General features: G+C 45.0%; 1 protein-coding gene across 4 annotated transcripts in view; it reads right to left on the bottom strand.

Moving 5' to 3' along the window:
- CDC42BPB (CDC42 binding protein kinase beta) overlaps nucleotides 1-24,879 on the bottom strand; it is a 264,686-nt gene that overhangs the window by 71,775 nt on the left and 168,032 nt on the right. For 2 of the 4 annotated variants that reach the window (XM_082242642.1, XM_082242643.1), the window contains exons 16-21: nucleotides 24,621-24,726; nucleotides 22,259-22,383; nucleotides 15,222-15,327; nucleotides 11,253-11,303; nucleotides 10,537-10,685; nucleotides 4,239-4,333 (exon numbers count right to left, since the gene is read on the bottom strand). In XM_082242642.1, coding sequence (XP_082098768.1) covers nucleotides 4,239-4,333; nucleotides 10,537-10,685; nucleotides 11,253-11,303; nucleotides 15,222-15,327; nucleotides 22,259-22,383; nucleotides 24,621-24,726 — 632 coding nt within the window. The remainder of the gene's footprint in view (nucleotides 1-4,238; nucleotides 4,334-10,536; nucleotides 10,686-11,252; nucleotides 11,304-15,221; nucleotides 15,328-22,258; nucleotides 22,384-24,620; nucleotides 24,727-24,879) is intronic. The other 2 variants (XM_082242644.1, XM_082242645.1) reach the window with 1 other exon arrangement.

Genomic DNA, 24,879 nt, shown 5'->3' with positions numbered 1-24,879 from the left:
TCACCTTTTTTCTCCTAGTCAGGAAAATTTGTCAGATGTGACTTTTGCTCATAGCAGGGGAATGAGGCAGCAGACAGAAATGACACTTCGTGCTCTTATTTTAAACAAGTACACATTATAAAGGGATATGCTCTGTTCAGATTTCATGTGTAAGGTTTACAACCACTTTAACTTTATTAGTCCTCTGTTAGTCAGCATTACTGCATGCACTAATAAGGAACTTGCTAACAGAAAGAGAGAGATGATCTGATCATTCTGTTTGCTGCTCCTGCACTGTCCAGTTACAGGCTGTGCACAGGGTGGCGACCTAGTTGTGTTGCATAACTTAAGCTGAGAAGAGTCAGTTTATCAGGCTAGTTTTACAATTTGGTAGGGCTGTGTCAATTTCAGGAATGGAATGACAAATGCAAATCCACTGAAAGGTAAGACAGCTACAAAATGAAAAAGGGAGAAGGTTGCCCCCCACCCCAGAGTTATTTTTAGCAGCAAAACATTGAGATAAAAAACAAATATAAAATTATTAATTTTATTTACACTTAGTTAAAAAGTTTCCATATAAAAGATATAGGCTCTGGTTTACAATATTAACCCATCGAAAAACACATATGAGAAAGACAATGCAAAAACAATCACAACCAACAAATTGGTATCCCTACGCGTTTCAACCTATTCCGTGGTTGTCTTCCTCAGGGCATATGTGATGTCTATAAATACATTATAATACATATGTATTTCTAATTTTATAATGTATTGATAGACAACCACGGAATAGGTTGAAACGCATAGGGATAGCAATTTGTTGGTTGTGATTGTTTTTGCATTGTCTTTTTCATATGTGTTTTTCGATGGGTTAATATTGTAAACCAGAGTCTATATCTTTTACATGGAAACTTTTTAACTAAGTGTAAATAAAATTAATAATTTTATATCTTTTTGATCTAAATTTTTTGCTGCACCCTTCTCCTATTTTTCATAAGACATTTGGGGTGTGCAACCCTCTCCTCCTCATGTGTTTTTTCAACTTCCTATACAGCTACTAAATATCCATTTCACTAGTGTATTTAGTGGTTTGCCTGGAGCTCTGCTGCATGCATACTGAAAAGTGGGGTACACACTATAAGAAAATCAGGCGAATGATCATCCAATTTTTCTCGTTTCACAGCAAATCGAAACCAATGAATGGAAATTCATATGAAAATTCTTGAACTAAAGGCTTTTTTTGTTGTTTATGGTTTCTGATTATGCGCAGACTTTCTTTTCAGATTTTTCTTGCATGAAAATTGTGCGAAAATGGTACACATTAAACAAAAATCGTTCATTCTGTTCCAATACAAGAAAAATTTTGGAGTTTGTCCCTTCTGGAATTTTCGTACGAAAAGTCAAAATCTGCTGTCGAAAATCGAACAAAAGTGCTTTGGATGAAAATTCTCCCCCAATTTTCTTATAGTGTGTACAAGCCTAAAGGGAACATGCCAACAGTAAGAGCAAGCAGAGAGATGAGTTCATCAGTCTGTTTCTGCTCCTGCACTGTCCAATCACAGGCTAGGGGCTGGGTGGTGACCTAGCTGTGTTACTTAATTGCAGCGGAGAAAAGTCAATTTATCAGGTTGGCTTTACAATTATGCAGAGCTGTGTAAATATCAAAACTGGAATGATAAATATTTAAAAAGTAGGACAGCTCCCAAATATCCATTCCAACTGTTTGTATTCAGCAGTCTTGACAAAAGAATGGTCTTTAAGAAAGGACAAATACAGCGCTTGCTAGTATGAATGTCTAATATACAGGCATACCCCACTTTTAAGTACACAATGGGACCAGAGCATGTATGTAAAATGAAAATGTACTTAAAGTGAAGCAATACCTTTTTTCACTTCTCAATGCATGTAAATACACTAGCTCCATAGGAAATCTTGGTCAGCTTGACATGGCATTGCTCCCAAACCATGTGACAAGGACACCAAGCTTGGGGATCATGTTAAGGGGATCCAGGACTATAACATAGTAGATTACCTAGGCAAGCTGGCCAGCCACAAACAGGATATGTTGTAGTCCTGGGTCCCCTCTCGGTGCTCCCCAAGTTTGGTTTCCCTGTCACTTATGGTTTGGGAGCAGTGCCATGTCAAGCTGACCAAGATTTCCTATAGACGCCAATGTTAAAAACCAGGAGTAGTGTCATGCCAAGTTGAACAAGCTGTGTCCTTACTCGCGAGTGTACTTAAAGTGAGTGTACTTAAAGCGGGGTATGCCTGTATAGCATTTCCATGCTAATCTCTGTGATGAATTATAAATAATCAAGTGAATATCAGAGATAGGTATAAAAAATTCCCAATAAATAATTAAGCATGTGCCATAAAGTGCATAAGTGACTCAGTATAGGACATATAAAATCCCGGTATAAAAATCAATCAACAATAAAAAACAATTCAAGGTGAATGGAGACTATGTGCTTAAAATATAGTCCTTAGTGCATAAGTGACTGGTGTATGACGTATAAAATTTCTAATATAAATATCAAGCAACAATCAGCAATAAAAAATAATCAGTAAAAAAAGACAGTCCAGAGTAAACAGTGACTTTGTGCTCAAAATATTGTCCATAGTGAAAGTGAATCTTCACAATTAGAAGGTGCAAGTGCTCTGGCTTGATTGGCTATGACATCGATTTCTTGTCCCGAGTGAATGGGTAAAGTGGATCACTTACCAGATCTTGTGGGTCCTATATGCCATATGGCATTAAGACCATTCAGGCTTTGATGGCCCCCTGGGCCAAATGGGTTCCGTTTTTGGTGGTCCTATGGGCTGGTAACGGCTCCTCTAGGCTCCGGGGTGTAACGACCCAATATATTTAGGGAAGGAGAAAGAAGGCTCCAAATAGCATAATATTGTAAGGATTGAAATGTTTATTACCCATACATTGGGTTCAGAGTATAAAAGCAGGGTTTCACTATCACTGGTGGTCAAGCGGTGCGGGCTGCGTGTCCTCCTCGCGGAATAACGGGCTGGCTTCCGGCTTGCGTTCCACCTGATGACACTATGCGGTCCAAACTGACGCGTTTCGTCACTTCCGGTGACGTCCTCAGAGTTTAGACAAGACAAGAAATCGATGTGGCACATGCTTATTTATTGGGAATTTTTTATACCCATCTCTGATATTCACTTGATTATTTATAATTCATCACAGAGATTAGCATGGAAATGCTATATATTAGACATTCATACTAGCAAGCGCTGTATTTGGCCTTTCTTAAAGACCATTCTTTTGTCAAGTATACCTTTATTGTACAGCAGCTGCTTTACCTTTTATTCATATTTATATTTGATTCTATCATAAGTACACTAGTTTTTTGCATATCATTTTTCACCTTATCCCTGGTGCGTGGAATATACATTGTATATTTTTCTACATATTCAGCAGACTGCCTCGAGTGCAGGTTTAAAGCCCAGCTTCAGAGGGGGGGGGGGGGGGGGGGGGATTGGAGACTTGAAAAGGTTAGAAAAAGGAGTATAAAAACAATTAAACCTAAAGGAAAAAAATGCTCCTGTCCCTTCAGGGCACCATATAATGCGTGTGTATTCAGCGTCTCTGCATCTCCCCCACTCTGTCATTTCTGTAGTCTGTAAAGCCGATCTCCACGCCCCTCCATTCCTGCCTCGATTGAGTATTCTGCTGCAGCTGCTCCTTCCCTTTAGTAAAGTGGATGTAAAGTCACATCTATCGTACACTTTTATCCTCTCTGTTTTAGGAACAGATTTAAAAAAGTGTGTGTGGTTTTTAAATTATAAAGCTAAATACCCTTTCCCAGGGCTGCTGTGTGGTCACATGTCCTCCCTCTGCTAACTTGCATATGTCAAAAGGGAATTTCAGCCCCTCCCACTGTATACTCCCTTAGATCAGGAAGGAGAGCAGAGGGAGGACATGTGACCACACAGCAGCCCTGGGCAAAAAGGTATTTAGAATTAAAAAAAAAAAAAGAAAAAAAACACACACACTGTACTAAATATGTGACAGAGGGAATAAAAGTATATAATAGATGTGACTTTACAACCACTTTAAAAATACAGCTTCCCAATCCCCAGCTTTCTGTCTGTTTTTTTTTTCCAAAACTAGAGTTGTGACAACTGTAAAAACCTGAATAGTCTCATGTATGCTTAAGTTATGGGCAAAAATCCACTATTCAAAGTCTAACTGTACACGCAGGCATATGCACCGCCATCAACACCGCTGCACAACTACTAACCGCTGTTGTCTTTGAATTTATCTTCCAGCTTTTTCTTCAAGCCTTCCATTTCTTCTAATAGCTCCTTATTTTTAGCCTCTGCGTCTTTTAGTTTGCTGCATTAAAAATACAAATTGACAATGAAAACAGGAGTCCCTATAGATCTTCTCTTTATGAAAGATACAAAACCTATTGTAATATTTCCCAAAGAAAACACGTTTAGAAGTTACACCTTGTGGGGCGCAGACAAACTTCACCACATACATAGCAATCTGGCTATACAATTTACTTTAGAGGGCTTACACATGTCACCTGCTCAGTGGGGATTATGTCTGCTGATCCCAGCTGAGCAGGCTGGTGGCAGGTCTGTGTCTGCTCTGCTTATGCACAGCCTGCTCTCCTCTATGGACGGTGGGATGTAAATACACCAGACTGCCATCTGATCCAATCCGCTAGAGCAGGGGTCTTCAAACTATGGCCCTCCAGTTGTTCAGGAACTACAATTCCCATTATGCCCAGTCATGTCTATGAATGTCAGAGTTTTACAATGCCTCATGGGATATGTAGTTCCGCAAACAGCTGGAGGGCCATAGTTTGGGGATCCCTGCGCTAGATGGATAGGGAATGGATCCCAAACCGTATGTTTTTAGCGGACAGGACCGGATGTCGGTGGGTTTCCATGGACAAGCGGTCCATTTACATCCCACCGCCTATAGAGGAGACTGCAGGGTCCGATTGGGTCCCCCTGAAAAATTGTAACAAAGCCCTTAGATTGAAGAGAAAAACAAAAGTTGATATTTGGCTCAGAGGATATTGTACCACATCCCTGATATTGTAAGTAAAGATTTAGACTTGAGCTTTACCAACAACTATGTAGTGCAAGGACCTGACCTACTAGGTAAAATAAATTGATCAAATTGTCAGAGTGTAAAGCAGGACACACACCGGCCAAAAATCATCCCGTTCAGCAGGAACCGGCCAACTTTCAGTCCATGTTTACTACTGCTGTCTGTTCAACAGAAGCCAGTCTGACCAATGACCGACTTCTAACATCTGATCATGCTGTAAAAACAGCATTCGATTAGGGATTTCAGCCAATGGCTGCAGCGTAGGTGTGCGCAGCCTATTGCAATAGGGTGTGCCCCCCAAAGCTCAAACACGCATTCCTTTCTCTACAGCCTCAGCTGCACTGGGCAGTGCTCTGTGCTGAGTGCCTCCTGATCATTCTCAAACTGAGGCGTAGTAAACAGTTTACTATTCTTTCGTTATGAACGGACCCAGTGAGTGAATGTGTTCACTATGTTCATTTAGAAAAAAAAAGGGCCAGTAAATCAAATTTACTAGCCCCTTCCCCTGCTCTCCATCCTGAAACATCCCCTGCAGCAGCCAGGGGGAGAGGAGAAGAGGGAAGCGAGCAGCACTGCGGGGCAGAGGGGGGGAGGGCAACACCGGGGGAAGCCCAAGCAATAGGGAGAACTGGCATCGCACAGTGATTAGGGTGTGCCCGGGCACACCCCTTGCACATGCCTATGGGCTGCAGCGCTGATCAGTGTATTCTGATGGGGAATACAATAGCACAGTGGGAGAGATCTCTTCCTCCACGTTTGTGTCGATGCAGGAATCTGACTTTTTTTTTTCGTTCAATGATGGGTGAATTAAAAAAAAAACCGAACGTCTATACCCTGCTTAAGTTTACCTTTTCACAAAAATAAAAAAGTGAACACACACCTTAACCCTTTTTGCTGCACTTGCCTTCACAGGTGTTTAGCTGTCACTGCCCATACAGCCGGGGTTGTAGCAGGATTTAAAATATCTGCTCTTCTTTCCTTGTAGGAATGGATCAGAGCGATTCCAATTGTTCTGTGCAAGCATATGACCGCTTTGACAAATTGTAATCGCTCTGATCTGTCCTGAAAGCAATACAGAAATGGGGGGGGGGTGGGGGGGAGGAGAGCGGAGATTTAAAATCCCCGGATTTCTACACCCTGGCTGTGTAAACAGTGACCACTAATCACCCACAAATATAAGTGATGCGGGTCTGGGCAGCAAAGGTCATAGGGCGTTCACCTTTTCATTGTTTGTGAAAAAATGGATTTTTGTAAGATCTTACCGTAAAATCCTTTTCTCTTAAGCTCATTGACAGACGTAGTCTTCTTGATTCTCAAGAGCTGGGTTATGTTGTCTCCGCAGGAGTAGGACTAGGCAGAAAGACAAAACGTTCTGGCTCCACCTTAGGGGCAGTCCCTGAGGGTATATCCTCCCTCTCTCTGCTACAGGGAATCAGTTCTGTTCTAAAGCAGTAACAGAGAATTTAACCCAACCCAACTCAATGATAGAGGGGCGGGTACTACGTCTGTCAATGAGCTTAAGAGAAAAGGATTTTACGGTAAGATCTTACAAAAATCCATTTTTCTCTATCGCTCATTGACAGACGTAGTCTTCTTGATTCTCAAGAGCTGGGACATCCAGAAGCAGTGCCACAAATGAGGGGTGGGATTGACAAAATCAAATCCAATCTAGAAGGCCCAACCGGTGCCAAACTAGAAGTTTTAAAGGCTCATTATAAACAAAGAATGAGACTAAAGAAAAAAATTTCCAACGGAAAAAAACCCTCGAGGTAGACCACTGGTCTCCTCAAATTGCGGCCTGCAAAACCTTGCGGCCAAACGAGGCATCAGACGATGCCATTACATCAACTTTATAATGTTTTGTAAAGGTATGCACCGACGACCAGGTAGCCGCCTTGCACACCTGGACCACTGACGCCTGATGGCGAAAGGCCCTTGACGCACTAAGCGCCCGAGTGGAGTGCGCCTTAACAGGGAACGGGGGCTCCCGACCCTTAATAGAATAAGCCTGTACTACCGTCTGTCTGATCCATCTGGAAATGGTCGCGGCAGATGCAGGCAACCCCTTTTTGGGTCCATCCGGGATCACAAAAAGTGAATCCGTCTTGCGAAACGAGTCTGTCATTTTCAAGTATACCCTGATCGCCCGGACCACATCCAAGGAGTGTAAAGCAAACTCCAGAGGATGACTGGGCTTAGGACACAGGGAAGGTAACACAATTTCTTCATTCAGATGAAATTCTGAAACCACTTTTGGTAGGAAGGATGGATTCGGACGAAGAACCACCTTATCTCTATGAACCACCAGATATGGTGAACGACAAGATAATGCGGCCAGTTCTGACACCCTGCGTGCAGAAGTAATAGCCACCAAGAAGGCCACCTTCTGGGACAACGTAGGTAGAGGAATCTCCCTAATATCTTCAAAGGGAGGTTTCTGAAGAACCGACAACACTAAATTAAGATCCCAGGGGGGTAACGGCGCGTGCACTGGCGGAGCCAGATGTCGCACCCCCTGGATGAAATTCCGCACCAAGGAATGAGTAGCCAAAGGCTTCTGAAAGATAGCTAATGCTGAGACCTGACCCTTGATAGTACTCAAGGCCAGTTTCTGCTCAACCCCTTGTTGCAGAAAAGCTAATATTCGACTAATCGAATAAGACCGAGGACGGAACCCCAAAGGTTCACACCATGCAATGTATGACTTCCATGTGCGATGATAAATCTTTCTGGAAGTCGCTTTCCTTGCTTCAACTAGAGTAGGAATAACTGAAGCTGACAATCCCTTGTCCTTCAGCACCTGGGTCTCAATAGCCAGGCCGTTAAAGCCAGCGATCGTAAAGCAGGATGGAAGATCGGTCCCTGAGACAGTAGGTCCTCCCTGAGAGGAAGTCTCCACGGGACGTCCGCCACCAGTCTGACCATGTCGGCGTACCAAGCTCGACGAGGCCAGTCCGGAGCTACCAGAATTACTGGAATTCCTTCCTCCTCTATCCTGCGAAGAAGTCTTGGCAGTAACGCGAGAGGAGGGAAGGCATACATTAGCTGGTATTGCCCCCACGGGGCGATCAGTGCGTCTGCGGTTTCTGCTAGAGGATCGCGGGAGCGAGCCACGAATCTCTGAACTTTCCTGTTGAATCGTGATGCCAACAGATCCACATCCGGGGTGCCCCATCGTAGGCACAACTGGTGGAAAACGTCTGGATGGAGGGACCATTCCCCCTGATCCAGAGTCTGACGGCTGAGATAATCTGCCTGCCAATTCTCCACCCCCGGAATGAACACCGCAGAGATTGCTGGAACAAATCGTTCCGCCCAGCGAAGAATGCAAGCCACTTCTTTGGCCGCTCGGACACTCTTGGTGCCCCCCTGGTGATTGACATAAGCCACGGCCGTGGCATTATCCGACTGAATCCAAACCGGGCTGCCCTGGAGCTGCTCGGTCCAGTGAATCAGACAAAGTCTGATCGCTCTCAGTTCCAATACATTTATCGGTAACCTGGATTCTTCCGGGGACCAAAGTCCCTGGACAGATAACTGACCGAGAATTCCTCCCCATCCGGATAGACTGGCATCCGTGGTCACTGTCGTCCAATTGATTCCCTGTAGCAGAGAGAGGGAGGATATACCCTCAGGGACTGCCCCTAAGGTGGAGCCAGAACGTTTTGTCTTTCTGCCTAGTCCTACTCCTGCGGAGACAACATAACCCAGCTCTTGAGAATCAAGAAGACTACGTCTGTCAATGAGCGATAGAGAAAGAAGAATTTACATTCTAAGTAGTTCCTCATCTAACATTATTTTGGTCAAGGAGATTGAACAAACATTGTGGAGTCAGATTGTGTATGGTGAATCTGGAAAACTGGTCCTTTCATGAACACAGGTCAATGTAGCCTAGATGCCCAGTCAAAGTTAGCAGGGTCAGGATGTGTCAGCTAACTTCACAATGGACTTATAAAGAGCAAGTAAACTTTCCTATGTAACTTGTACCTATAGGAAAGCCTATGATAAAGCTTACCTATAGGTACTGTAGAGATCTCATAAACATGAACAGTTTAGGAAATATTTACTTTGCATGCAGTCAGTGACGTCACTGACGCATGCGCTCTGAAGTAACGGCTCCCGCGCGCATGCGAACCTGGAAGGGGGCTATGCATACTAGCTCATTATGCCTTTGTCTTTCAGGTTATTTTTTTTTTATTGGGAGGTTTACAACCTCTTAAAATTTGCCTTCTAGGATCATTTTTACATCGTTTTAAAGGGCATGTGTGCCTTTTATTTGGCACTTGTTTTAATAAATACTCTGATCATTTTTTTATTATTATAAGATGACAAACTCTTCACACACTCTAATAGCATAGTCAGCTGAAGCAGAGTGCGTGCAGAGACAGGCACAGTGAGACCCCGTTCAGACATGGGCGACGCGACTTGCTGGGGCAACCTCGGCGCGACATACACGGACTTCATATCATTGAACTCAATGCAAGTCGCCTCCAGGTCGCCCCAAAGTAGTACAGGACCCTTTTTCTAAGTCGGAGCGACTTGTGTCGATCCTATTAGAACGGGTCCTATACTATTCAATGGTGAGCGACCCACCGCGACTTGTCAGGCGACCAAGTCGCCTGACAAGTCGCGCTAGTGTGAATGGGGTCTGACAGTTGCAGCCACCAGGCTTGTTTGTAAACAAACCTCATGTGATCATCATGGCTGCCTGTCCTGGTAATCACATGATCGAGAACCACATAATTTCCCAATCGTTCACATGGGACCGCCACAATTTAGCATTGGTGTAGTCACAGAACTAGAAGCACATAGCTATTTCCCTGATGATATGATCGAGAGCAATGTAAGTTTCCAATCAGTGTGAGACTTCTGGAATTTAGGGTTGGTGTGGTCACAAAACTAGAAGGAAGCAAGCAATCACACACACGCACGCGCACACGCGCTAGTTCCCAGATGGAAAATATATGAATGGTCTCTTGGCAAACAAAAACAAACATACAGATTGTAGGCATCTAGGAGTTACAAACTAGCAAATGCTGGGACCTGTAGTTGTTTGTAGCTGCTATAAGGCCCCTTTAAAACAGGCAGACTCTGTTTTTCTCAGTGGGGGATCGATCCGCCGATCCCCCACTGAGCAGGAGGATGACAGCTGTGTCTCCGCGCTGTGTGCAGAGACACAGCTGTCAGGTCCCCATGCATCTCTATGGGGGAATCGGATGGGAACGGACCGTCTGTCCGTTCTCATCTGATCCGATAGATGGATGGAAAATAGGGTTTCCATCTGTCCAGTTTTGACGGATCGGATCAGATGTCAGCAGACATGTCTCCGCTGACATCCAAAGCCCCATAGAGATGCATGGGGCATCTATTCAGATCCGCAAAAAAAACTGAACGGTCCGCCTGTGTGAAAGGGGCCTAAAGCTTTGCAACACTCCCTAGAATTAATGACAGTAACATAAAGCAAAGATTACTTCTCGAATGTGATGTTGGTATCTTTTGCTTTCCGCAGCTCTTCCTGCACCATTTGTTTGGCTCGTATTTCGGCGTCCAGCGCTGACTGCAGCTCCAGCCGTGCTGACATGTCCAGTTTTTGGCTACGTCTGACCTTCCATAGAGGATCCTGGAAAAGAGTTTAAAACATTTATTAAAAGGGGCAGAAACAGCTGTAACTAAAGTTAACAGACAGCCTGTGTATTCATTAGCAGGCATATCAGATAAATACGTTTAAAAAGCAACAATGACGAGACAAGCCACACCCCAGAGAAAACCAGATCAGTGAAATACAACAGTCGATTTGTTGCTATGGGCTAATGTTCTTATATCTAATACAGGAGCTTTAATTACTACTACAGGGTAAAGACATTTGCACATGCAAAATAAAATTTGAACAAATATTTTTGCTGTGCATTAGATACAAATACATCTATCAATCATTATTTTTACCCAATATGCAATCATTACCAAATTTGCTCTTTAACATCTTATCGCTCAGTTTTCTAAAATCTACACCATGTGCTCCAACAGATTTGTAAGAACAAACGTTTCATTAAAATAAAATTTATATACTAGATATGATTTGTGATTTCCATGCAAAGAGTAAGAAAGAAGTCAATAAGATTACAGAATCGCCAACAAATTCCCATCACCAGAGTGACCCTTCACCACAACAATGCACCGGGAGACTCACCAGCCTATCTGTACTGTAAGGTGCCAGGCCGTGCTGGTATGGCATGTCGTGCTACAGCAACAATCAGAATACAATGTATGTTACCAGAAATGAACATAACCACATTGAGGAGATCTATAGGACTGGATACAGGAGATTCAGGGAAAGGTGAAAAGCAGGCAACTAGACTAATTAACAGAAGATGTCTAACTGACTGTGAAAGGACAGAAAAACTGAGTATATATATATATATATATATATATATATATATATATATATATATATATTTATTATGAAAGAAAGTGACTTGGGGACTTAGAAGGTGATATAATTTGAATACATGTATTTTTATATACACACACATGCCCACAAGATGAGGTGAGCCACATGTGTGTGAAGCAGGTACAGGTGTATGGAAGGGTGTGTCGCTGGCATGCTCCATTTATTATGTATAAAATGTGTGCTGCACTCCTTTAGTGCAAAAGTTTGTGTTTTGCAGCTTTCTCATTGGAGCTACAGGACACTATGTGATCCCCAAAGCCATCCTTTGCTGCCACCCCCCCCAATGTCTTGCATGTAATTTGTAGTCATGCCCGCTGCACTCGGGAAGGAGGCCAGGAAATTGGGGTGGGGGGGGGGGGGGTTGGTCACATGATCGCTTACTAAAACTGGTCTGACGCCTGTCGACTGGGGTGTATGGCGGAGAGGGCTGGAATTGAACCGTTCTGCCCACCTTAAAATGCCGGCTACCTCCAGAGCCGCCAGGACACTTCTTGTGCCCCCCTGGTGATTGACTAAGCCACGGCCGTGGCATTGTCCGATTGGATGCACACTGAACATCCTTGAAGATGATCCTCCAATGTTCCAGGCACAGTCTGATCGCTCGGTGTACCAAGACATGGATCAGTAGTCTGGACTCTTCCAGTGTCCAGACCCGCTAAACAGAAAAACAGAAATTTTGCAGAGGACGCCTCCCCAGCTGGACAGGCTGGCATCCATGGTGACCACTGTCCAATACAAGGGGAAGAAGGATTTGCACAACCGAAGTACCGAAAAATGAAGTCACAATATCAGGGACTCTTTCGTTCACCGGCTCAGCCAGACGGAGACTGTGTATTCTTGCCCCATTTGGCCAGAATCTCCCTTGCAGGGACCTCGTATGGAACTGTGCACAGGGAACCGCCTCGAAGGTAGACATCATCAGGCCCAGCACCTGCATGCAAGTCTGGAGGGATTACCATCTGCTGGGCAGCAGGAGACGAATTACAGCCTGCAGTTTCTGGAGTTTGTCCAGAGGAAGGAGCACTCTGGCTAAGGCTGGGTCAGATCAAGAGGAGACCTCTGAAAATTCAGAATCCAGCCAAACACCCTCAAGCTTGTATGGTGATCTCCAGGTTTTCCACCAGAGCAGTAAGAGACTCCACTCGCAGAAGGCGGTTGTCCAAGTAGACAAGTACCGTGATCCCCTATTGGCGTAACAATGCTAGCAACCTGTTCGTGAAGACCCGAGCAGCAGAAGCAAGACCAAAGGGTAAACGCCACAAACTGATAATACTCCTCTCCCACGGCAAAGCGGAGGAAGTGCTGGTGACCCACACATATTGGAACGTGAAGGTAAGCGTCGTTTATGTCGATGGAGGCAAGAAAAATAACCCTGATGCAGGGAAGCCACCACCGTGCGAACGGGACTCCATTCTGAACTTCTGCACATGCACAAGCAGTTCAGTGTATTGAGGTCCAGAGTTGGACGCACCTTGCCTTCCTTCCTTGGGACTGTAAACAGGTTTAAGTAAAAACCCCTGAAAACGTTCCGAAGTCGGGACCATCACCCTTTAAAGTAAAAGGTATTGCACCACCCCAAAAAGAGCCTGTAAGCGCACGGGGACAGTCGCATGTTGGAAGGAAGAACCTTACTGGAGGGTAAGAAGGAAACTCGATCTTGTAGCCGGACCGAATGACCTTGTGGACCCACCTGATCTGGGAACCAGCGAAGACATCCCCCCACCCCAGATACGGGTGAGGGTGCACCTTCATGCTGAAGGGGCCTTGTTCACGGGTCTGGAGAAGCCCGCTCTTGGCTTGCCAGACCAGGTTCGTTTGGATTCGAGCCCTTGTCAGTCGACCCTGAGGGATGAAAAAACTTCTTATGAGCCGAGAAGGAGGGCCCAGGTCTACGACCAGGGTCCTTGCCCTTAGTAGCCTGCGGAAGAAAGTTATTCCTCCCCCCTGTGAAACCTTTAATTATGTCATCCAGGGTAGCGCCAAACAGGCGATCTCCTTAAAAGTGAAGATCAGTCAAGGTCTTTTTAAAAGTTTGGTCCGCAGACCAGCATTTGAGCCAAAAGGCACACCGAAGAACCATTGCCGAAACAGAGCCGAACCACTAGGGGAGCCGCATTCAAAGAGACATCACAGATAAACTGCAGCCCCTTGACCAGCTGGTCCGCAAGCTAAGCAAAGGCAGGGGGGAGCTACTCCCCCTCCAGGTCACGGCACAAAAGCCTAGCCCATTCGGTCAGAGTGTGCAACCAGCCAGGGTGTACATACTGTGGGCCACAGCCTCCGCTTTCCTGTCAGCCAGGTCCTTCAAGGTCGGGGACTCTTCAACCGGAATCATGGTTGCATTCTTGAATCATAGTTGCCTTCTTGTTCAATCTGGAAACCAGAGGGTCCACCACCAGTGGAACAGTCCACTTAAGAAGGGACTCATCATAGGGGTATCGCCTAGCCAAATCGCTTAGGAACCCCAAGGTGATATGGCCCTCCTCTCCATTAAAATGGGAGGGGCGCTGTCAGCCAGGAGGAATGTCCGAGACCCGGTCGTATGTGACCTCGCAGGCCAGACCCCGTTCGGTGGAGCTATGTCGCGGCTGACCTAGCGCAGAGCTGAGTTCTGCGCGCACTAGCTGGCCAGTCTGGAGTGACCACTGGATTTAGATTATCCAGCCAGTCACCCAGTCCGGCAGTTGATTGTAGATCTCAGAGGAAAAAAAAAAACAGGAGAAAAAAAAAAAAAAAGAAATCTAAAAATAAAAAATTGCCAGGACCAGAGATCCCAGAAAGGAACTAGGTCCTTACACCTGGCTAAGCAGAAAAAAATGAGTACCTATAGCAGAGACAGGGAGTATACCCCCTAGGACTGCCCATTTGCGCAGCCAGACTTTTTTTCTGCCTAGTATCCTACTCCTGTAGGGGGCAGTTTAACCCAATGGTTAAGAAGATCAGGAGCGGTGTCCGTCCATGAACGAAAGAGAAAACATTGTTTTGTTTTGGTTTTTTTTTTCAAAATTGTCGGTCTTTTTTTGTTTATAGCGCAAAAAATAGAAACCGCAGTGGTGATCAAAAACCACCAAAAGAAAGTTCTATTTATGGGAAAAAAAGGACATCAGATTTATAAGGGTACAGTGTCACACGACCAATTGTCAGTTAAAGTAGCTCAGTGCCTTATTGCAAAAACTGGCCTGGTCATTAGGGAGGGTAAAACCATCCAGGGCTGAAGTAGGTAAAGCGGTAGTAAACATCGCTTGGTGACTTGTACCTACAGGTAAGCTTATAAAAAGGCTTACCTGTAGGTACAACAAATATCTCCTACACGTCCTCTTAACATTCATTATTTTTGCAGGGACGACAAACTGAGTATGACGTCCCTTCAGAGCATTGTGCCACGATCGTGGCTCCCATGTGCAGGAATGACGTCATTGCATCTTGGCCATTTAAACGGTCGGAACCTGCACACCTGGACTGAAGACCAGATAAAGATGTAAGCCCTGACAGCACAATGCTGGAGGGCTTCGTTTTAAGGCAAGACTTTCATAATGTGCTAGTATGCGCAGCAGGGGGCAGGGTTTTTTCTTTCTGACCTTACTACTGCTTTAATCTTCTAAGACATAAAGTGATTTTTAGGCACTAGAGGTGTGTTAGAAAAGTATTTCATTCATCATACACACAAAGTTCAGTATCCTTCATAGCCAGAAAGAGGGAAGCACCTACCAGTGTGCGAGAGCCTAGACTAGAACTTCTCAATGTCTCCAGTTCTTCAGTCATCTTGGACGCCAAGGCTTGCAGATAACCTCGGGCGTCTTTTTCATCGCTCACCCTACAAGAAAAAAATAAAATAAATAAATCAGGCATTAAGGAAATTAAAAAAAAGAAATTCAAAAATAAAGGCTGACAACTGTGACCATGTTTTGATTTATCCCCTAAATAGTGATGTAAAATAGAACAGGGTCAGAAAGGTGGACAAAGCCTCTATATTAGTGATTGACCGACATCAGTTATTTCGTTGCCGATACCGATATTTTGGTCAATGAATATCGGTAACGGCCGATATGGGCCGATATTTTCGTACATTTAAAAAAAAAATTAATTTTTTCTTTGACACGTACTCTTGTGGAGGGATCTGGGGGTCTAAAAGACCCCAACCCCCTCCTCTGCACTTAAAAGCATTCAAAACACCAAGTTTGTCTGTTTTGAATGCTGTAATTTTTTTAATCTGGCACCGAATACCTGGAAGTGATGTCATGACATCACTTCCGGGTTTTTGCATGGAGACCCTATCAGAGCCAAATGCGGCTTGGATCGGGTCTTCGGCGGCCTGGCAGGCTGGTTGCCCGGGTCACCCTGTGGGACGGGAGACCCGGGCGAGCCGCGCAAGGTGGCGGGAGGGGGGGGCATCCCCTCCCGCTCCTTGTAAGGACAGCGGAGCGGCTTCTCAGCCGCATCGGTTGTTATTACAAGACAGCTGACCATCGGCTATGGACGCCGGTACTGGGGGGATTGCTCTAGCTGCAGGCATCACTCCGGTACAAGCACTTTCCGAAATATCGGCAATATCGGTTACCTTAGTGGCCCAATCTGATACATCGAGGAAAGTGCAGATCGGCCCTCGATATAATTGGCTTTGCCAATAATCGATCATTACTCTATATCCAAAGCACAACTTACTAAAGCCTCAATTCCCTAGCTGTCTGGTCTCCTCACTACCTGTTTGGTCTCACCAGCAAGAATTTTATAAGATACATTTGTATTATTTTTATTTTTTATAGACAAAATTAAGCACATATTCAACTTACAGTGTGATAATATTATGAAGATGGAAGAAGCAAGACAAGGATGATAATTGGCAATGTGCGTTTGTCCAGTATAAGATACAGAAGTACTGGTAATAGATTTCACAGAACGCTGTTAAGCACAGAAAACTGTATAAATTCCTCAAGAGAGTAAAACATTATATATGCTTTCCTGGGAAGTTTTAACACTAAAAGCCTAGGGTTTTTAAACATTCACATCAGTCCAAACATACAGTATCTAACAAAAGTGAGTACCCCCCTCACTTTTTTGTAAATATTTTATCTTTTCATGTGACAACACTGAAGAAATGACACTTTGCTACAATGTAAAGTAGTGAGTGTACAGCTTGTATAACCGTGTAAATTTGCTGTCCCCTCAAAATAACTCAACACACAGTCATTAATGTCTAAACCGCCGGCAACAAAAGGGAGTACACCCCTAAGTGAAAATATCCGAATTGAGCCCAATTAGCCATTTTCCCTCCCTGGTGTCATGTGCCTCGTGAGTGTTACAAGGTCTCTGGTGTAAATGGGGAGCAGGTGTGTTAAATTTGTTATCGCTCTCATTTTCTTACTGGTCACTGGAAGTTCAACATGGCACCTCATGGCAAAGAACTCCCTGAGCATCTGAAAAAAAGAATTGTTGCTCTACATGAAGATGGCCTAGGCTACAAGAAGATTGCCAAGACCCTGAAACTGAGCTGCAGCATGGTGGCCAAGACCATACATCGGTTTAACAGGACAGGTTACACTCAGAATAGGCCTCGCCATGGTCTAAGTGAAGTTGAGGGCGCATGCTTAGTGTCATATACAGAGGTTGTCTTTGAGAAATTGACGTATGAGTGCTGCCAGCATTGCTCAGACCATATGCCACACACTGCATCAAATTGGTCTGCAAAGCGGTCGTCCCAGAAGGAAGCCTCTTCTAAAGATAATGCACAAGAAAGCCCGCAAATAGTTTGCTGAAGACAACAGACTAAGGACATGGATTACTGGAACAATGTCATGTGGTCTGATGAGACCAAGATAAACTTAGTTGGTTTAGATGGTGTCAAGCGTGTGTGGTGGCAACGAGGTGAGGAGTACAAAGACAAGTGTGTCTTGCCTACATTCAAGCATGGTGGTGGGAATTTCATGATCTGGGGCTGCATGAGTGCTGCCGGCACTGGGGAGCTACAGTTCATTGAGGGAACCATGATTGCTAAGATGTACTGTGAAATACTGAAGCAAAGCATGAGCCCCTCCCTTCGGAGACTGGGCCGCAGGGCAGTATTCCAACATAATGACCCCAAACACACCTCCAAGACGACCACTGCCTTGCTAAAGAAGCTGAGGGTAAAGGTGTTGGACTGGCCAAGCATGTCTCCAGACCTAAACCCTATTGAGCATATGTGGGGCATCCTCAAATGGAACATCCACCAGCTCTGTGAGGTTATCATGGAGGAGTGGAAGAGGACTCCAGTGGCAACCTGTGCAGCTCTGGTGAACTCCATGCCCAAGAGGGTTAAGGCAGTGCTGGAGAATAATGGTTGCCACACAAAATATTGACACTTTGGGCCCAGTTTGGACATTTTGACTTAGGGGTGTTCTCACTTTTATTGCCAGCGGTTTAGACATTAATGGCTGTGTGATGAGTTATTTTGAGGGGACAGCAAATTTACACTGTTATACAAGCTGTACACTCACTACTTTACATTGTAGCAAAGTGTCATTTCTTCAGTGTTGTCACATGAAAAGATCTAAAAATTTACAAAAATGTGAGGTACTCTGGGTCACAGCACCTTCTGGATACAGAAGGGCTGTGGTGATCTTTTCCTGGAATTTTAGGAAGGATCCACTTCTTCCTGATGCTTTGTATACAGACTTTTTTGTACTAGCGTCTTGCCTTACAGGCAATTAAGTACGGCCCCATCATCTGGTCGCTGTAGTCCACCCCTCCCATGTTAAGGTTGTATTCATGGACACAGAGGGGCTTCCCAACAACATCAGTCACCGTTGCAATTTGGACTGTCGTATCTGCGTGAATGGAGGACAGAAAGAAATCATTTGATGTGTCCCTCCACTTCACTGCAAGCAATTTATTACACTTCAAGCAGGCTCTCTCCCCCCCGTCTAAGTTGGAATCTACAAGCCGTTGGAGGAAGCCTCGGCGGTTAGCTCGCACGGTGCCACATGCGCCAATTCCAGAATCAAAACGGTGACTAAAAAGTGGCATGCTTGCGTAATAATTGTTCACGTGTAAATGGTACCCCTTTCCGAATAAGAGTGACACCAAGTCCCAAACAATCTTGCCGCTGCTCCCCACTGCTATCTTTTCCCTCGTAAATCCAGAAACTACATGTATAGCCTGTTGCCCTGTCACAGAGCTTATACATCTTGACCCCATATCTGGCACGCTTGCTGGGGAGAAACTGTTTGAAAACAAGGCAGACAGAAATTGTAATCTGGAACTCATTAACGCAGACAGCTTGTTGGGACGTATACAAGGCTGCAAACTTTTGGTTCTAGTGATTTACGAGGGGCCAAATTTTGTGGAGCCGGTCATATCTAGGGTCACCCCGAGGACGACAGAGTTTATGGTTATTGAAATGCACAAACTGCAAGATTTGCTCGTATCCAGTCCTGGCCATGGCAGCAGAGAACACGCGCATATGGTGAATCGGGTCAGTGGACCAATATGACCGCAACTCACTCTTTAGTATTACCCATGAGGAGGGTTAGGCCCAGAAAGGTTTTAAATTCGGAAACAGTGATACGTTTCCATGCAAATTCTCTGGCAAGGGTTAAATTTGGATTTGCCGTAAAGAATTGATCGGCATATAAATTGCTTTGGTCCACAATAGATCTGTACAGATCTTCCGTGATAAAAAAAACTTGTAAAAACCAAGGGGAGTAAAATCAGCTGTTTCCACCTGAATTCCAGGTTGGCCAGTGAATGGGGGAAGTACGGGCGCTGCAGAAGTGGTGGGCTCCAATCAGGATTTGCAAGCTCAGCAGGAAGGACACTATGGGCTCTATGGGCCTGTCTTTGAATTCTTGGTGGCTGTGGGACACTACTTGTGCTAGCCACCGCACCAGCTTGAACTGCACTTATGGGACTTGCCACGTCACCAAGTGTTACTGCAGTGCTGGTTTGACTATAACCAGGATGTACTAGGCCGCTGGTGCTTGCCAGTTCACCAGAAGGTTGAGCTGCACTAGTACCGACACACCCTGCGATTGTTGCACCTCGGCAACAGAAGAACAGGGTCGGGTACACCTGACTATAGCAGGGACCACTCTGTCATCAAAGCTGTTTGTCAGGTTGCCGCTGCTCTCTACAGGTTCAAATACTGAGCCTGATTCTGACAGTGAGGCTTCCCCATCGCTCATCTCTCATGCTCAGCATCGTGTAGGCCTCTTCACTAGTGTACCTCTGTTTGGACATTTTGGCCAAAAAATCTATAGATACCAAGTGTGATTCACAGGTAAAAAAGCACCTGGTTGTCAAGGACTGTTTGAACCGCTACCAAAAAATGTAACTCCTAGTGCTAGCAGAGATCAGGCCTGACTCTGCTAGCGCTGCGGTTTAGCGTGCTGTGTATCGGAAGTGACAGTAATCTGCTGATACTGCACTTCTTGGGGGATGGGCAGAGGAGCTAAATGCAGATGCTGGCAGGTGTCGGGGCTGATCCTACTAACACTGCGTTTTGGAAACACTATACTAAACTATTGGGAAGGCTAGCATAGTTCTGATATGATCAAAGATATTGATCCGTTCAGACACTATACTAGTAATGAAGATTGTGTGTGTGTGTGTGTGTGTGTCACTGACAATCAAAGGGTTAAAATGTATTGCTAAATATGCAGGGGGCAATCTGACGCTGTCCTGGATTGACGATAACTACAGTAACTGATGTCACCTGTGACTAATACAGTGATCAGAAAAAAGATCTGTACACTATAATAGTGACACTGTGACAGGACAATGAAGGGGTTACCTGGGGGTGATCAGGGATTAAATCTTTACTAGGGGATGTATGGAGGGTACCCTAAACCTATCTGGGATTGCCTCTTACTACCAACTATCTCTCACACTAACTGAAGTCACAGGTGACACTGAGGCCCATTTCCCAATGTGCGAAATGTCCCGTGACTTGGTGACTGCAAAGTCGCATGACAAGTCATACTCAATTTCCAATGAGTACCGTTCATATCTGTGCGACTTCAAGTCGCAATGACTTCAAGGTAGTCCCTGCACTACTTTGGGCCAATTTTAATGCCTTTGAGGTCCATAGACCTAGGCATTGCTTCAAGTCTAGTCAAAATTGTGGCAAAATCGCACGACATTTAGGTCGTATAAGTGTGAAAGGGGCCTAATACAGTGATCAGTAAGTTATCTGTATACTGTATATAGTGACACTGTGACAGGGAGTGAAAGGGTTAACTGGGAGATGATCAGAGGGTTAAATTTGTGCCTAAGTGTACTGGAGTCAGTGTAGTGCTTGTGTACTCACAGTTGATGTTCTCTTCTCTCACACTGGAACCGAAAATGGCTCCAGGAGAGAAGATTTCATAATTTCCTGTGCCTGTGTTTACATTACACAGGCACAGGATGTTCTGCAATTGGTCAGTACCGATCACCAGGTCCAGGCCAAAAATCATTGGCCTGGACCTGATAGCTGATCAGTTCTGAACCGAATTAGCACAATGCAGGGACGGTGCGCGCACTCGCCCCCCAGCTCTGTGCGCTACCGTTACGTCGATTCACGTGGCCAAGCCACCTTTCCACAGTAAAACTGCAGCGGGTGGTCGGCAACTGGTTAAATCTTTAGGCTGTCAGCAGATTGGCCTCTAGTGGCTCTGATCTTAGGCACAGTCCAAAAAATAAGAGAGCAACTGAGCATGTGCAGAGCTGGGTGACATTACTACTGGATTTTATACAGTACAGGAATTTATTTCATCTTCCACTTTAAATTAGGACTAGGGACACAAATGGGCTTTCACTTTTGCTAACCCCTGTGCATTTACCCAGTTAGCTCAGATCATATCAAATATTTTAGGGCAGTTCTGACCCAAGTGGGTAATTTAAAGTGGATGTAAGGTGGGTGTGTGCTCCTAAGCCCCCCCCCCCCCCGCTGAGTGCCCCCAACAGCAAGCCTCTTGCTATAGGGGCACTCAAGCAGGCTCGCTCCCGAGCCGTACTCCTGTGAACAGACATTGTCCATTCACACAGTGTGGTTCTGTCCCACCCCTGCTCTCTCCTCATTGGCTCACTGACTGTCAGCAGCAGCAGGAGCCAATGGCTCCCGCTGTTGTGTGAGCCAATGAGGGGAGAGAGAGACCCAGGAAAGCTGCTGCTTTCATGCACATTGCTGGATTAAGATGGGGCTCAGGTAAATATAAGGGAGGCTGGAGAATAGCTGCCCCCAGGTGTTTCTTTTTTTTACCCTAATGCATAGAATGCATTAAGGCAGTGGTCCACAACTCCGGTCCTCGGGGCCCACTAACAGGCCAGATTTTAAGTATTACCTTGGGGAGATGTAGACTAGAATACTGCAATCACTAAGCAGCAAATGATATCATCTGTGATGTAATTTAGTTATCTTGCAAACCTGGCCTGTTAGTGGGCCCCGAGGACCGGAGTTGAGGACCACTGCATTAAGGTAAAAGCAACCTTCTGCCTTTAGAACAACTTTAATGATATTTTATATATACACGTTCTTCCTTTAACGCACCCTTTATCTACTTTTAAGCAACCCACGCAAAGTAACAATAAGACATTCTTCTGATTAGGGAGGACATGAAATATGGGTGGAACCGAACAGCACAGTTCTTACAGACACAACACTCAGGATGTGAATAAAATGCTTTGAGCATCCTTTGCCAGCACACACCCACCTAACCACAAAAATAGATAAGGGAAATGTCACTTCCTCTTGTGAGAAACCCCAGACAATAGGAGATGTGGAAACCTACCACTGAATGATTTCTGCAATCTGAGCTTCCCAGTGAGCCACAGACTCTTTTTTGGACGTCAAGTCCTGAAGTTCGTCCTCCATCTGTCTGTTGTGCGCCGTCAGTTTATCCACAAAGGAGCCGAGCTGCAGAGCAACAAAAAGGACAGAATTGAAAATGTATCTAAAGCCAAAAATAAAAAATGTAATACATTGCAGTCCTTAGATGCGAGGGCTGCATAGGTTCCATTTCAGGCTGTTTTTTTTTTCCTTCATTTTTGTGATCCTGCCAGTAATGTGCTTCCTGTCCTGTCTTTGAAGGAGATGTGTTGTCACCCTGATAGGGCTACGGGACACCTCCCACCCTCTATAACACAAAATGGAGGTGTTCTGTAGTCATAGATAAAGCAGAGAACAATACAAACTTATAAGAGTAAGGCTAGGTTCACACTGGTACGATGCGGGAAACACAGTGATTCCTGTGTGGGTTTTCACATTGCATCTGAATCGCAGGCAGTTCACACTGCGCTTTGCGAACCGCTGAGGGTGTCAATGTAAAGTTAAGGGCACCCCCGAATCGGTTCGCAAAACGCAGTGCGAACTATGGAATCGGATCGCAAGGGTCTGAACACCAATGCACTCCAATTTCAGTGTGGACCAAAAAAGGGTCAAATGCGATGCAATTTCAGCCACACAAACTGTATGGCTGAATTTGTATTGCACAGACATGGCATGTGATGTGCAGAGGAATCCGGTATGAATCACATGCCATGTCTGCAATCACCTTAGTGTGAACCCAGCCTAAATAAAGCGCAGGCTGCGAGCACAGGAGGTTATCAGCTTAAAAAAGCTTGCATTTTTTGCACCCAATAAACAGATATAAGAAAAATATTCATTTAACCAATTAAGGACCGTCCGCCGGAGATTTATTGCGGCAGGCAGCCTCTCCTGCGTGAACCTACATAACTGTACATCAGTCGCACGCCTGCAGCTAGGGGGTGAGCGTGCGCCGCTGCCAGCGTGCTCCCGCCCCCACTCGGCAGCGTGGACTCCAATCCACCAGGCCGGCGGCTCCGATTGCCGCCTGGCACCCGCGATCGTTCCCCGCTGAGAGAGAAGAACGGTCAACTGTTGTAAACACAGCTGACTTCTCTCTGGAATGATCACAGAGCACCTGTGATCCTTCTATATAGGATCACAGGTCTCTATAGTCATTTCAAAAGCCCAACCCCCATACAGTTAGAAACACACCCCTAGGCTTACATTTAACCCCTTGATCACCCACTGTGTTAACCCCTTTCCTGCCATTGTCATTATTACCATTACAGTGCATATTTTTAGCACTGATTACTGTAGTAATGTCACTGGTCCCCCCAAAAGTGTCAAAAATGTCAGTTAAGGGTCTGATCTGTCCGCCGCAATGTCGAAGTCCCTGTCATTACTAGTAAAAAAATAAATAAAAATTACATAAATATTTCCCCTAGTTTGTAGACGCAATAACCTTTGCGCAAACCAATCAAAATACGCTTACTGCCCTTTTTTTTTTTTTTTACCAAAAATATGTAGCAGAATACAAATTGGCCTAAAAAGATGAAAAAAACGATTTTTTTTTTGGGAATGTTATATAGCAGAATGTGAAAAATATATATATTTTTTTCAGAATTGTCGCTCTTTTTTGTTTATAGCGCAAAAAATAAAAAAAATAAAAATCGCACAGGTGATCAAATACCACCAAAAGAAAGCTCTATTTGTGGGGAAAAAAAGACAATTTTATTTGGGTACAGCGTCGCACGACCACGCAATTGTCCGTTATAACAACGCAGTGGCGAATCTCAAAAAAATGGCCTGGTCATTAAAGCGGTAGTATCCCGCTTTTTGACACTTTTACCTACAGGTAAGCCTATAATAAGGCTTACCTGTAGGTACAATTAATATCTCCTAAACCTGCATGGTTTAGGAGATATTTGCAGTGCATGCAGCCGCTCACGCGAGCGGCGCATGTGCTCTGAAGGTCCGGGGGGGACCTTCAGTTTTCCTTGCCGGGAGCTTGCCGGAAAATCACTCCCGCGCGCATGCGCGGGAATGACGTCATCGCGGCTCCGGCCAATCACATCGCCAGAGACGCCGAGGGAGCATGGCAGCGCCCGCAGCGATGTCCAGGGGTCCGTGTCTGGGCTTCGTTCTAAGGTAATACATAATGAGCTAGTATGCGATGCATACTAGCTGATTATGCCTTTGTCTTGCAGGATTTTTTTTTGGGGGTTTACAACCGCTTTAAGGGGGCAAATCCTTCAGTCCAGAAGTGGTTAACTGATAACAGAGAGTAAATAAGAGCATCTTTGAAAATTTCTTCACATAGGGTGCACCAAGACAGGCAGACTTACCCTCTCTGTCTCTGCAGAAAGCTTTTTATTATCTTCCAGGAGAATTGTTCTTTCCCGTTCATACTTGTCTTTCACGGTTCCCACCGTCTCCTCCAACTCACTTCGCCTGCAGAAAAAAAAAAAAAAAGTATTGACTTCACAATAATTGTGTACAATGCAGTGTGCGTGCGTGCGTGTGTGTGTGTGTGTGTGTGTGTGTGTGTGTTAGCAGTCTGGCACCAAGCCACACAAGTCATACATTAGAAATCTGTGTAGGCAG

Source organism: Pelophylax lessonae (assembly GCF_965119305.1).
Source record: "Pelophylax lessonae genome assembly, chromosome: 13".
NCBI lineage: Eukaryota > Metazoa > Chordata > Amphibia > Anura > Ranidae > Pelophylax > Pelophylax lessonae.
The sequence above is the reverse complement of the archived record's forward strand: the minus strand, read 5'-3'. Positions and strand labels throughout refer to the sequence as shown.